At 45.0% G+C, this 12,508-nt stretch overlaps 1 protein-coding gene across 1 annotated transcript in view; it reads left to right on the forward strand.

The window, feature by feature from the left end:
* The window catches only part of KIAA1328 (KIAA1328 ortholog), an 898,127-nt gene that overhangs the window by 531,375 nt on the left and 354,244 nt on the right, over nucleotides 1-12,508 (forward strand). Inside the window, exon 8 of the mRNA XM_086960312.1 lies at nucleotides 2,238-2,345. Within this exon, the coding sequence (XP_086816438.1) occupies nucleotides 2,238-2,345 (108 nt within the window). The remainder of the gene's footprint in view (nucleotides 1-2,237; nucleotides 2,346-12,508) is intronic.

Raw genomic sequence — 12,508 nt, forward strand, 5'->3', positions numbered from 1 at the left:
CCTATGCAAAAATCGATTATTGAAAAATGTAGACTTGAAAGTTTGTAAATTGGGTGACTTTATATCAGAAATAAAAAAATGTATTGTTAACAAAGTCAAATATTCACTCCTCAGCCTCTTGACCACAATTTATGTGACTCGATGGACCAGGCGGTGAAATATACTATTCTATTGTGTAAGTGATACCCAATGCTCCAAAGACAAATACAATGTTGTAAGACATAATACCCATTTTAAAGCATAAGTACTTGCTTTCATAAGCTCTGCTCGTTTACAGGCTTCTGTTCACATTGATTGTTCGCATGCATCGCCTTTCTGTTAATTGATGCCTTGTTAATCTTTCTAGTGTATTGTTCTTAAGTGTCATGCTAGGCAATAAGCTACATTTTTCTCAGTGACATGAGATTCTAAATTGGTTCCTATTATTAATCAATAAACGGAGACCCTTTAACATCGTTTGATTCTGAAGGCATCCTTGCCCCTGCTGTTTTGCACCTATAATCCTGATTGTGGTCTTACCTATGACTCCCTGATGGTACCAGCATCCATTTTAAGGTCAATTGCATTAGCCAAGGAGTTAGAAAATATAGGTATTGCAGTTCGTAAAGGACACACTACCAATCTACTTGCTGGCCCACTCCTTTCTGGTGGTTTGAACCTGCTAAAGATCACATAGGTTTGGAACCAGTTCCAGAATTTCCTTTCATATCTTATTTCTTCCCTTTTCAAGCACTTGTTTTTTCATCGTTAGCATGTTTAACCTGTTTTACAGTTAATAAAAATTGTGTATTGTTTTATGTACATTTTCTCCCCTTAGCCAGGTCTACATGTCGTGGTTTATCTTGACTCTGACCACAGGAAAATTAAGGCATTTATAGCTTATTGAAATTTAAAATACACTGATTTTGGAGTTGCAAGTGCCAGGTGGCTGAGAGCTGTACCCTGACAGGTCTATTCCGACTAATCACAGGAACTTTAGGGTGCTCTGAATGATGCTCACTTTTAAAATGTCCATCAGGATTTTCACCATCATTGTAGGTCCGAACAGCAGTTGTTTCTTTACTTGAATCACATAAATGTAGCTGCATAAATGCAGCGGAGATATGATTATACATTCTCATAGTGCAGACGAGATGAGATGAGATGCCACAAGGGATTGATGGGTACAGGAAACAGATGGATGAATCCTACGTATCGGTCTCTTCTGAAAGAGATTCGTCTTAGGAACCGTGGAGCTCGTTGGGTATCTTTCAGTTAGTGAGGTCCTGGGTGAAAACTCACTTTGGCAGCGCTTTTGAGACCGGCAAAAAGCAAGAGTTCTGACTGCGACCGGCCTTTGAAACGTTGGCAGCATATCAGAGTAGTATCTGCGCCGGCGGTAAAATGTGTTTCAGGTATTGAGGTGAGGAAACTAACAAGAGACCCCTCACACACTTGAAAATGCAGAGCGTGTGCTAACATCAAAACTGCATTATTGCGTCCTTTTGGCATTTAACGTTTATCAAAATTACTTTTCTCACAGAAACTTTCTGATTCATCAATATTCCGTTTTGTATAATGTTTTATTCATTAGTATTTTCTTCATTAAAAAGTCCTGTTGTTCTCATTCATCCATATCGCTGAGATTTGTTCTGCTCAAGACAAACTTCGTGATTGTTGTAGCAGACTGCGGCTTGAACTTCAACCGGAGGGAGGTCAGACAACCACTGAGTTTGACTCTCTCGGCTCTGTCGATTCCGACCACATGTCCGGAGTAACCCAATTCCTTCCCAATGGAAACTTCACAGTGCCTGGAACTTTATTTTAATTGAGACAGTCTTGTAGTTCTCGAGGATGCCTCAGAAACTCTTCCCATAACCCTAAGAGGCCTAGCAAAATCTCGTGAAGCTTTCCCACATCTGACGGCCATCTCTTATTAGTGACAATGTGGCCCTCCTTGATCTTCCTCACCCTGGTCCTGTTAGGGCTGCTGCCTGAACCGATGTCAATGTAGGATCAATGTAGTGGTCAGATGGTGCACTCTCAACCCCTGCCACATCTACAACTTGGAAGATGGTGATGGCTTACCTTAGCAGTAAAGTGAAAACACTTTATGGGTAAATATGTCTGCTTTAAAAAATAAAGAAAACGGTACATAAATGTCTTCTGACCAGAGAAAACTTGTGTAATATCTTCGTTACTTTGATGATATCCTGTATGGTTATAATATAATATAATTCTATGTATGTTCCCATTAGGTTTAAGCATCAAAATGCTATGGAAACTGAAGTCATGATCCCGGACGAAGCGTTCGCGAAACAAGGAAGACATACGTCGGTATTGAATGGCACATGCTCTGGACAAAGGTAATTTATATTACTCTTCATCAGGTTTGCATTCAAAAATAAAATACAAAGTTATTTTAGATTTAGAATGATCGTCTTTATGCTCATTAAACATTGGCTGAATCTAGTTAAGTTTAGTTGAATGATTGCAGCTAACTGCGAACAATCTTGCCTTATCTATTTATATGACCAGTGCATATATTTGAGCTGATTCTTTTGAAACATGTAAATTAAAAGATGTTCTAAAAAAACAACAAAGAAACTTGACCACATGCAATATATCAGACTATGCCAACTGAGCAGTTTCACACACGTGTTCAACATCTCAAAGTAGTGTAAGGCCTTCCCCAACGTTGAAGCTGAATACATTGTGACGTTTGTAGTAGAGACCTAAGCTCATTTATAACCAAGGCTCTGGCATATCTAAAGATATAACTGCTTTGCTCCTTCATAACCTTCAAACTGATTTCAGTGTAATAACCAACCATTGTAAGTGCCATCATTTCCAAAATATTTTAGAGGTAATTACATTTTTGAATTCCAAAGGCATATCACAATACTTTCAAATCCACATTAATATCCTCCAGCATAACGTTATTTTTGGTGATTATAACGTATTTAAATCAAAACAACAATATTCAAACAGAGGCGGTTGTGTGTGTCGCGTTTTGCCCGCCCAAATAATTCTCAGGAGTCGGAGCTACAATTCACACATCCATCTTTATTTCCGTTTTCCGCTTCCTGCTTGCCTGCTCTGTCCCTAGGCAGAGTCAGGCACAACGACACGACATCTCCCCCTTTTGTACAAAGTCCTGCTACTCTCTATATTTCTTCGACAAGTCGCCTGGGTCTCCTCACTTGACGTCTGGGACGGACCTCTCGGTCTGGCGTTTGGCCACGTTGATTGGGGCTGCTGATGACTCTTGGATAGTTATGATGATGGTGGTCGTTGTTGTCGCTTTGACTGGCTGAGTCACTCGATATTTGACTCGAGGATGTTTCTTGACCGTTTGAGGGAGTGCATCTTTTGAAATGCGATATGTTTCTTGTTATTTGCTTGTGATCAGCTTTTGCTGTGATCATTGTTCCCTTCCTTTTGTGAACCTGCAGTGGGATGTCCAGATATCGGCTATCCGCTTTTGTTCGCCGGTCGCCTCGTACTATGACCCTGTCTCCTTCTTGGATGTCGACTTCTTTGGCGTGTCGGCGTCGGTCTGCATATGTCTTCATCTTCTGTTTCTTTTTCCTGTCTATTTCAACCAGCGTGTTGTGATCAACGGTGATGGTCCGTGGTTGGGATGTCGTGCTTATCGTGGGTAATCGAGTTCGGGGCGCTCTTCCCAGCATTATTGTGGCTGGGCACTGATTCGTGGTGTTATGCGGAGTGGTCCGGTAGGCCCTCAGCACCTCATTCAGGGTTTGCTGGATATCTCTGTGTGTTAGTTCCGCTTGCTGGATCGCCTTTTTCAGTGTCCCCAAGAATCGCTCCACCATGCCGTTGGCTTGTGGCCATAGGGGAGTGATTTTCTGGTGTTTAAAGTTGAGATGTTTCGCAAAGTCTGTGAACTCATGGCCGTTGAACGGGGGTCCATTGTCAGATTTAACTCTTGAAGGAATGCCCCATGCTGCAAAGATTTCATCTAGTATGGGGATGACTGCTGTTGCCCTGGTGGATGGTATCATGTGCGCAAAGGGGAATCTTGAATACTCATCCATGACGACCATGATGTATTGTCCTGACTGCAGTGGTCCAAAGAAATCAACTGCGATTTGTTGCCACACTCCGTCTGGGAGTTCGGACATTTGAAGTGGGGCTGGGGGTTCCTCACGACTAACTAGTTGGCAAGTCATGCAGTCTTTTAGGGTTGACTCTACCATCAGGTCGAGAGAAGGGAACCAGACTCGTTCTCTCAAGATCTTCTTCGTGGCGTTTATGCCTCTGTGGCCTTCGTGGGCCAGGTTGATGATTCCTTGGCGCAGTTTGTGTGGGATCACAATTCTCCCCCCTCTCAAGGAAGTCCGTTGTCACTGATGGAGAGTTCATCATGAATCTGTTGAAAGGCTGTGAGGTCACGGAGGTGTGTGTCTGAGCTCTGAGGTGTATTTTTGATGTGCCGCCAGGAGTTCGCACATATGTGGGCCATGACTGCTTGAATGAGTGGGTCTGAGGCGGATGCTTCTTGAATGGCCTCAAGGGGGACTGTAGGAGGGCACGCTGCATCGATGACGAAATGGATGTAGTCGTCCGCTAGTGACTGTGCAGTCGTGGCGCTGGATAAGGGGTGCCGAGACATGTAATCAGCTGGATTCTCAGCCTTGCCAGGCTTGTGGACAATTGTGTATATGTAGTCCTGGAGGCGCAGCCCCCACCGCTCAATGCGTGGCGGCATCTTGGCGTTGGGATTGCCAAATATGGTGATCAATGCCTGGTGGTCAGTGACGATGGTGAAGTGTTTGCCATATACAAACCAGTGGAAGTGCTCGCACGCCCATACTACGGCCACGCTTTCCTTCTCCGGCTGGGAGTATGCTTTCTCTGTGTCCGTGAGGCTGCGGCTGGCGTATGCGATGATATGGCGTTGGTCAGAGTGTTCACGATACTGGGCTAGGATGGCGCCTAGGCCCACTGGACTGGCGTCAACAGTGATCTCTGTTCTCTTGTTTGTGTCAAAATAGGCAAGGTTGATGGCTGAGCCAACAGCTTGTTTAATTTCCATGAAGGCTTGTTCGCATGCTTGTGACCACTCGAAAGGCTGACCTTGACGCGTGAGTTCTCGAAGTGGGTAGCTGATGGTGGCGTAGTCACGGATGTAGCGTGCGCAGTAGCTCGCCATTCCGAGGAAAGAGCTGAGATCACTCACGTCTCGGGGCATCGGGGTGTCAGCAAGTGCAGCTACTTTGTCAGGATCTGGCTTCATCCCTTCACTTGAGAAGATGTGTCCGTTAAATTTCAGGGTGTTTTTGTGGAACTCACACTTGTTGGCATTTAGCGTCAAGTTTGCTTTCAGTAGGGCGTGGCATACCCTGACCAGTGCAGTGTCGTGCTCGATCCGATCCTTACCGAATACTAGCAGGTCATCACTGTAGTTGAAAGCGTTTGGAATTCCTTGAATGACTCTCCGGATGGCTTCTTGGAAGATTTCGGCGGCTGACGAAATGCCGAAATGTAAACGTTTATAGCGGAACAGGCCTTGGTGCGTAGTGAATGTTGTAATGTACCTTGATTGTTCATGGAGCTCTAGCTGGTGGTATCCTTTGTTAAGGTCAAGTTTGGAAAATATTGTGGCGCCATTGAGTCTCGTGATCATGTCACTTATGTGTGGCCCTGGGTGGCGTTCTCGCTCAATGGCGATGTTGGGTGCACGCATGTCCACACATAGTCTGACCTTATTGTCCTGTCCTTTCTTCGGGACTACTACGACTGGGGATACCCAGGGGGTGGGTCCTGACGTGCGTTCAATAATGTCTGTTTGTAAGAGGTCTTGGAGCTCGTCATCAACAGCTTGCTGTAGGTGAAAGGGCACCTTTCTGTGATGCTGGGCAATGGGTGTTACACGTTCGTCGATGTGTAGCTTCACCTTGAAGTGATTTAGTTTTCCCAGGCCTTTGAAGAGGTTTGGGAATTTCGCCACGATGTCAGGGGCGTCTTCAGTCATGTACAGCAGTTCCACTAGTTTTAGTCTTTCAGCTGTTGGCAGACTGAGCAGGCAGTCGGCAACATCATGTCCCTCTACCACATGGACATATGCTGGAACTTTCCAGTCCTTGAAAGTTAGTGTGGTGTGAAACCGACCTAGACATGGTAGGGGTTTCCGAGACATCCATGTAAATATGCGAACCGCTGCTGGCTCCAGTTTGGGTCGAGTTTTCATGTTGTAATATTCCAGTGCACAGATATAATTTAGCGATGCTCCTGAGTCCAGGAAGAACTTGGCTGGGTGATCCCCTATCATGATGTCTAGTTTGTGGTATTGTTTCAAACGGTCCGGGTCAGACACCATGCAGATGTATTCGTCACTGTACTGCGACGCAGGCGTGTGTGACGATGAGTCGCTGGATGTGGATCTGTGCGCTCGACGTGAGCTTGTTGTATGATGTCGAGAGTAATGCGTGCTCGTGGATCGGCTTCGCGGTTGGTAAGAGCTTGTTGATCGGGTGCTTGATCTTGAGGAGCTGGATGAGTGTCTCTCTCTTCCCGTTACAGCACGTGCGTGGTGTCGGGTGCTAGGTCGCGGGATGGGAGACTGGCGTGTTGATTGTCTGGCTTGGCATGCTACCTCAAAATGGTTATCTTTCCCGCAGCGATGACATCGTTGGCCGATTGCTGGGCATTGTCCCGAATGAGGATATTCTTAGCCACACCGATAGAACGCAGGCGTGGATTTGGTGGACCTGGTGTGTCGTGATTCTCGTCTGGGTGACGTTTTCCGGGAGCTGTGGTGGTGTTTGCTCGATCTATGTGTGTTCGTCACGGATCGGGTAGTCTTGCGTGCTTGTACTCGGAGAGCGTGTTCTTTATGATCGGGCTTGTGAGTTTCCATTCGCTTGGCATGATCTTCCGCTTGATCATTGATTCTTGTTAATTCTTCAATTTCTTTTAAAGTGTATGGTTTTTTCAGGAGTCGTCTGCGTAGTGATTCAGATTGGCATCCATCGATGATGCGAAGTCGCAGTGCGTCTTCCGTCTTGAAATTCTCAAAATCGCAGTGTCGCGTCATTCTTTTGATACGCACGATGAAGTCGCCCATGCACTCTCCTTTTTCTTGGGTGGCTAGGTTGAACACATATCGTTCGTAGTCCACGTTGCGCTTGTGTAGGAATCTTCTGTCAAGGGCAGCTTTCACTTCGTCATATGTGGCAGTTGCTGCATCGGGCATTTCTTTAATTATTTGTGCTATCTCTTGGCCTTCTAGATTTCGCAATGCAACTAGCTTACGTTTGGAGTCTTGTACCAGGGAGCCCTCCATGTAATCTTCAAAATCCTCGCTCCAGGTTTTCCATGCGGGCCCCATGGTGTTGCCAGGCGTCAGCGGCTGTGGCTTTCGCATGAAGGGTGCCCCCACGGACGCTGCTTGAGGCATCATGGTTGCGTTGGCTTGTGTTGCTGGACCCCCACCCGCAGAGGTGCTGTGAGGATCAGTGTCAGACATGTGCTATTTGTGAGACTTTGCACTCTTTGTTGTTGTTTCTCCCTGCTTTCTCGTAGTTGCGGGGACTAGTTGTAGCCATATATAGGGTCGCTTGCTTTCTCTTGCTTTTGGCTGTAGTGAACGTTTGTGTTCCAGCGCTTTTTAAACAGTCTTATGGCTTGGAGTAGGTTGTGCCTGACTCCAAGATGGCCGCCGTGGTCGAGGCGTGGGTTGTGCAAGGGCCGGCGCCTGACCTAAAGATGGCCGCCAGATGGGACGCTGTCTTCTTGGCCCAGACACACACTGTCCACACGCTCATGCAGCTGCCACACGCTTTCCTTGCTTCGTTTCGTTTTAATTACAGCCGGGACTCACCCTCGCATCTGTTTGTGTTTCACGAGTGAGCGGGACCTTCGCGTCCACTGCGGCACTGCTCAGCAGGGCTCCTCGCTTGTTCAGCGCTGCACGAGCACTTCACTCGCTCCGTGTTTGTCTGGATGGCAGCGCGATGTCGTCTGGCCAGGTCGTAGCTCTTGGCAGTCTCAGGTGCCGGTTCTGTCTTCTTGCCTCTTCGCGCCTTTTTCTGGGCTGCCGACAGGAGGACTGCGGACTCGTCGTTGGGACCGCGCAATCGGCTGGGCTGCGCGACTTTATTCGTGGGGTAAACGCATCCCACCCTCATCGCCAATGTCTCGTTTTGCCCGCCCAAATAATACTCAGGAGTCGGAGCTACAATTCACACATCCATCTTTATTCCCTGCCAGGATGTGACTGGCTTACAGGCTAAATTGGGGTTCCTGTTCCTGTTTCCGTTTTCCGCTTCCTGCTTGCCTGCTCTGTCCCTAGGCAGAGTCAGGCACAACGACACGACAGTGTGCAACATGAAACATTCTTTGAAATGGCTTTTTGCCTAATTTATTTGTTGTGTCCCATTTCTTGAGGGACAAGGTGTCTTCTTTTATCTCCGTTCCCGACACTCTCTCTGTAACAATGTCACCAAACTGAATGAGCCATGATTTGCCCAATGGCAGACCCCTCTCCCTTCTCCACCCCGAGATTGACAGTGGTGGCCGGTGCATCACTTCTCGGTTGGGGCGGCTATCTGGGAGAGGTGGAGATCAGAGAACTCTAGTTTCCTGCGGATTCGCTTGGTATTAAAAGCCTTCCTTCCATCCATCTGGATGGTTTGTGAAAGGAGATGCAACTAGCGAGGCAGGCTGGGCCACTGTTGTGTAGTAGTGCTTTGAAGGTGTGAGTGAGAAGTTTGATCTGTGTGTGCTTGTGTTTCGGTAGCCAGTGGAGCTCCCGGAGGTGCTGCGTGACGTGTGATACATGCAATCCAATCGGAATCTAAACAGAATTAATTTTCAGAGTGTTTATTCTGAATATCTGCCATGCCTATTGCCATCCTGGATCTATGTTGGAGATGGGTGCACTAAATCTTAGGTTTTGGAAATTGTTTTTTCAGGGAGGTGCGCTTCCATTATCAGTTTCTTATAAACACATAACTATAGTGAAAATATAAACTACGCCTTTTTTGTAACGCAATATTCTGCTTTTGTCACACATTCACAGTTTTTGTTGCAAAGGAACTAAATATTTTTTTTCTGTTGCACGCTCCGGCGCCTGCGATATTTGAAATAATCATAATCCTCAGATAATAAAACTGTTAATTACAATTATCTTCTCATCATTGTCCCAATCAACCGCCTAGCCCCTAGGTTAAAATAAATTGAATGTCATCAAATGGCGTACATATAAAAAATTGAGCCACATTTTAAACATTAAACTTGCTCAAGCGAGGCAGTCATATTCGAAACTTAAACGTTCTAATCGGGATCGGGAAAACATTTTTCTTCTAATTAACTCATTTTGAGCTAATTATATACAATTATCAGAATCCATCAGCAATTTATTCTGGTATGTGTGGGCAGAAATGCAAGCTAAGTGGCCGCACGGTTGACTTGTATAAATGCAGCTGGACAGGTACAAATAACAGACGTGTGCCTAATGAAACACAAAGGAAGAGGTGGAAGATAAAGACACAGATGGGCCAAACCATCCAACAGTAACTGGAACTCTCCTCAGCAGCAGGGCATCCATTGTAATGTCAGTCTGGAGAGTACATAGCTGCCTAGCCTCACTATAAGCACAGTCGCACTTTTGGCCTCTCAATGCAGATTACTACATGGTTTTCGGCTGTAATGAGTTAATACAAGCCCTGTCCTTGTAGTCACTCATGTTTTTTTAAATCTGTTTATTTGTAGAGCTTTATTGACGGCAATTAGGCCCCAGAGTGTGTCAGAGCACCTCACATTATTTGGATATTTTTGTGCCAAAGATTTGGTATCGAATATCATTTTGATACCTTGGGGAATTGAAACCCGTTAACAAAGGAGCTTAGTGCAAACGTAAATGTGGACTTGCACACTTATCATTGCTTCATCTGTGTGTTGAACAAACACCATCCTCTGGGAGGATTAGCAAACGTTTAGCAATCAACATGTTGAACCAGCAAATAAGAGAAGGTTACCAATTGTAGGGTTTCAACACCGCGTTCACAGGTGGAAATTGTGTTTCCAGCTCATTCGCATTAGGAGCGGGGGCTTACTTTCTATAGATTTTGTCCAATACCAATTTCCAGCTGCTTGTAATGGTATTACCTTTAGTTCAAATTGTGCCTTAAGATTAAAGCTCAGTTTAGTACTTATAGGTCTCTAGGTCGGATCCCAGTGTATATTCAGCTGCCAGTAGAGTAACAGGGTACGTGTAGAGGCTGGTCGAGGTGTTTCTCGAATGGGATTTTCATGAAGTGCTTAAGTTGATAGGAGGAGTGACCTAGTCTAAGGGATAACGTTAAATACTTCTTTAACACTTTCCGTGCTTATGACGAGCTCAGCTCGTCATAAGGCACGGTTGCGCTGTGCTCGTGACAAGCTGAGCTCGTCATAACCGCTGCAACGCTCGCACGTGGGATAATTTCCCTGGTGTGCTGAACGTTCGAAAACGGGCGTGGTCATGACGAGCTCTGCCACCGTGCAGCGTGATGAGCCCCCCTCCCCCCGCACAGCAGGGTAATGAACCCTGCAGCGAAGGGGTTAAATGTCTCACATGACCTTAGAACTGGATACTTTTCTTGAATCATCCTGTAAGCTTTAGCTTTGCTTCCAAACATGGTGGAGCCTCTGAGGATGGTCGGTGTTCTAGGTAGCTATTCAAGGGTTATCAGGTGTAGGATCTTTTACAAAGAACAACCTGGCACTCACAATATTACAAATTTCATTTGAGACCGTAATCTGTCAGTCTAGCCCAAAGAAGAGATTGAAGAGAGATTTCTTGTAACACAGGAAACATGAAAAGTACATTCATCTATTTCATCATTAGTTTATTTTTCATGAAAAAACTATGTATTATAATTAGTACAAACAAAACAAGGGCCGGAATATGTCAATCCTATTAACACAATCATAAAAATTCCTCCATGATGTGAATAGCGGTCCAGTCTTTGTTACAGAAAACACGAGAAACAGCCAACGCGCGTTTCATCACTACTGTGACTTTCTCAAGGCTCAAACTTGTCCAAATTTATACGGCTGAAAGGATGTAATCTCAGTAATTCTGTCAAATCAGCGTTCAAAGTTCGATAGTATCAATGTCTCATTCCTATTTGATCTCCGATACAGCTGAAGATGAAAGGTAAGCCTGTACCCAAAGGGATCCTACTTTTGAGCTTAGTTAAAAAGCAATATTTCTAATACTGTTGCAGATATTCAAATACAGCACCTGGGGTACAGGATAGGTCCCTCATTTCCGCGCCTCAATCTGTTCCAAAAGAACCGTCACCTCCCGTCTCTGCCGTGTTAGGGTGTAGGATCTTGTAGGCTAACTAGGACATTTTATAGAGATTTGTAACCTGCTAACAGAGGAGGGCAAACATTTGTTTGATTGTTTAGATTTTTCCCACATCACTCTTTGATCTAGAAGCGACTCTTCGGTCACATCTAAGAAATGTCAATAGTTTTAGCTATTTTGATTGATCAGATCTGCTCCATGTACTATCAGCCTTGGGAAGGAGTGATATTAGTTGTTTTAAGGTTTTCAATGATCCAATGAAGACACAATGGGAGATCAGTGCCCTTAGTCCCACTCATACTTTCACACCATTGTGTGGTTGCCCTGCACCAAATAACTCGATTATTCTTTTGATAATTTATACCTCACTCTAAAGAAGACTTACTGTTTGTAGAAGTGGTTAACACAAGTTGTCCTTTTTCACATGCTAGCCTTATCCAGTGATTTACTAGAATACCTCTATGAGATGGAACCGGCTTTTGTAATATTTCAACAGAAAACGAAAAAAAGGCCTGCATTAATTATTTTCCCATCACTCCTAATCGGTTTGTAGGGCTTATTTCGCCATTATTATTCTATTTAATAACCACTCAAATGGACTGTAAATTGACTAGCCAGTTCTGGTGAATTGGACTCCAGAAGTAAATCCAGAAATATGAAAACTGTGCAGATGAGAGAGAGGTCCTTCAACAATACTTATTTTTGTGAAAGCTCTCCACAAACATTAGCTTTTTTTCTACCATGGTTTGATAATTTATTAACAAGATAAGACTACAGTCAGATGCTATAGAGTCTGGCTCATACATCACCAACCGAGTGCATTTGGCTTTAGTTACATTACCCTCATTGAGACTTTCATCAACAACACATATTCCTACAATTGATGTGAATCTGAGGACAGAGGTTCCAGTTTCTACGCCACAAATATCTCCGCTATGCCTCACTTAACACTAGGCCCCTGCGGTAAATTCTGTTCCACTCGCGTAATTTGGGTAATTTTGCTTTCAGTGGAGAACGCGGAATTGCCAAAAATTCCACGGCTTCGCAGAATTTTTTGCTTGTTCGCTCTTTCAAAATGCATGTTCGCGGGATATTTCCCCCAGAGCACACAAACAGTGTTCGCCAACAGGAAAAACATTGCGAACGGGCAGAACAAGCAATTCCACGTGTTCGTGGATCTCAGCGCCTGCTCGTGGAGATTTT

Source organism: Lissotriton vulgaris, chromosome 3_1 (genome assembly GCF_964263255.1).
Source record: "Lissotriton vulgaris chromosome 3_1, aLisVul1.2, whole genome shotgun sequence".
Classification (NCBI taxonomy): domain Eukaryota; kingdom Metazoa; phylum Chordata; class Amphibia; order Caudata; family Salamandridae; genus Lissotriton; species Lissotriton vulgaris.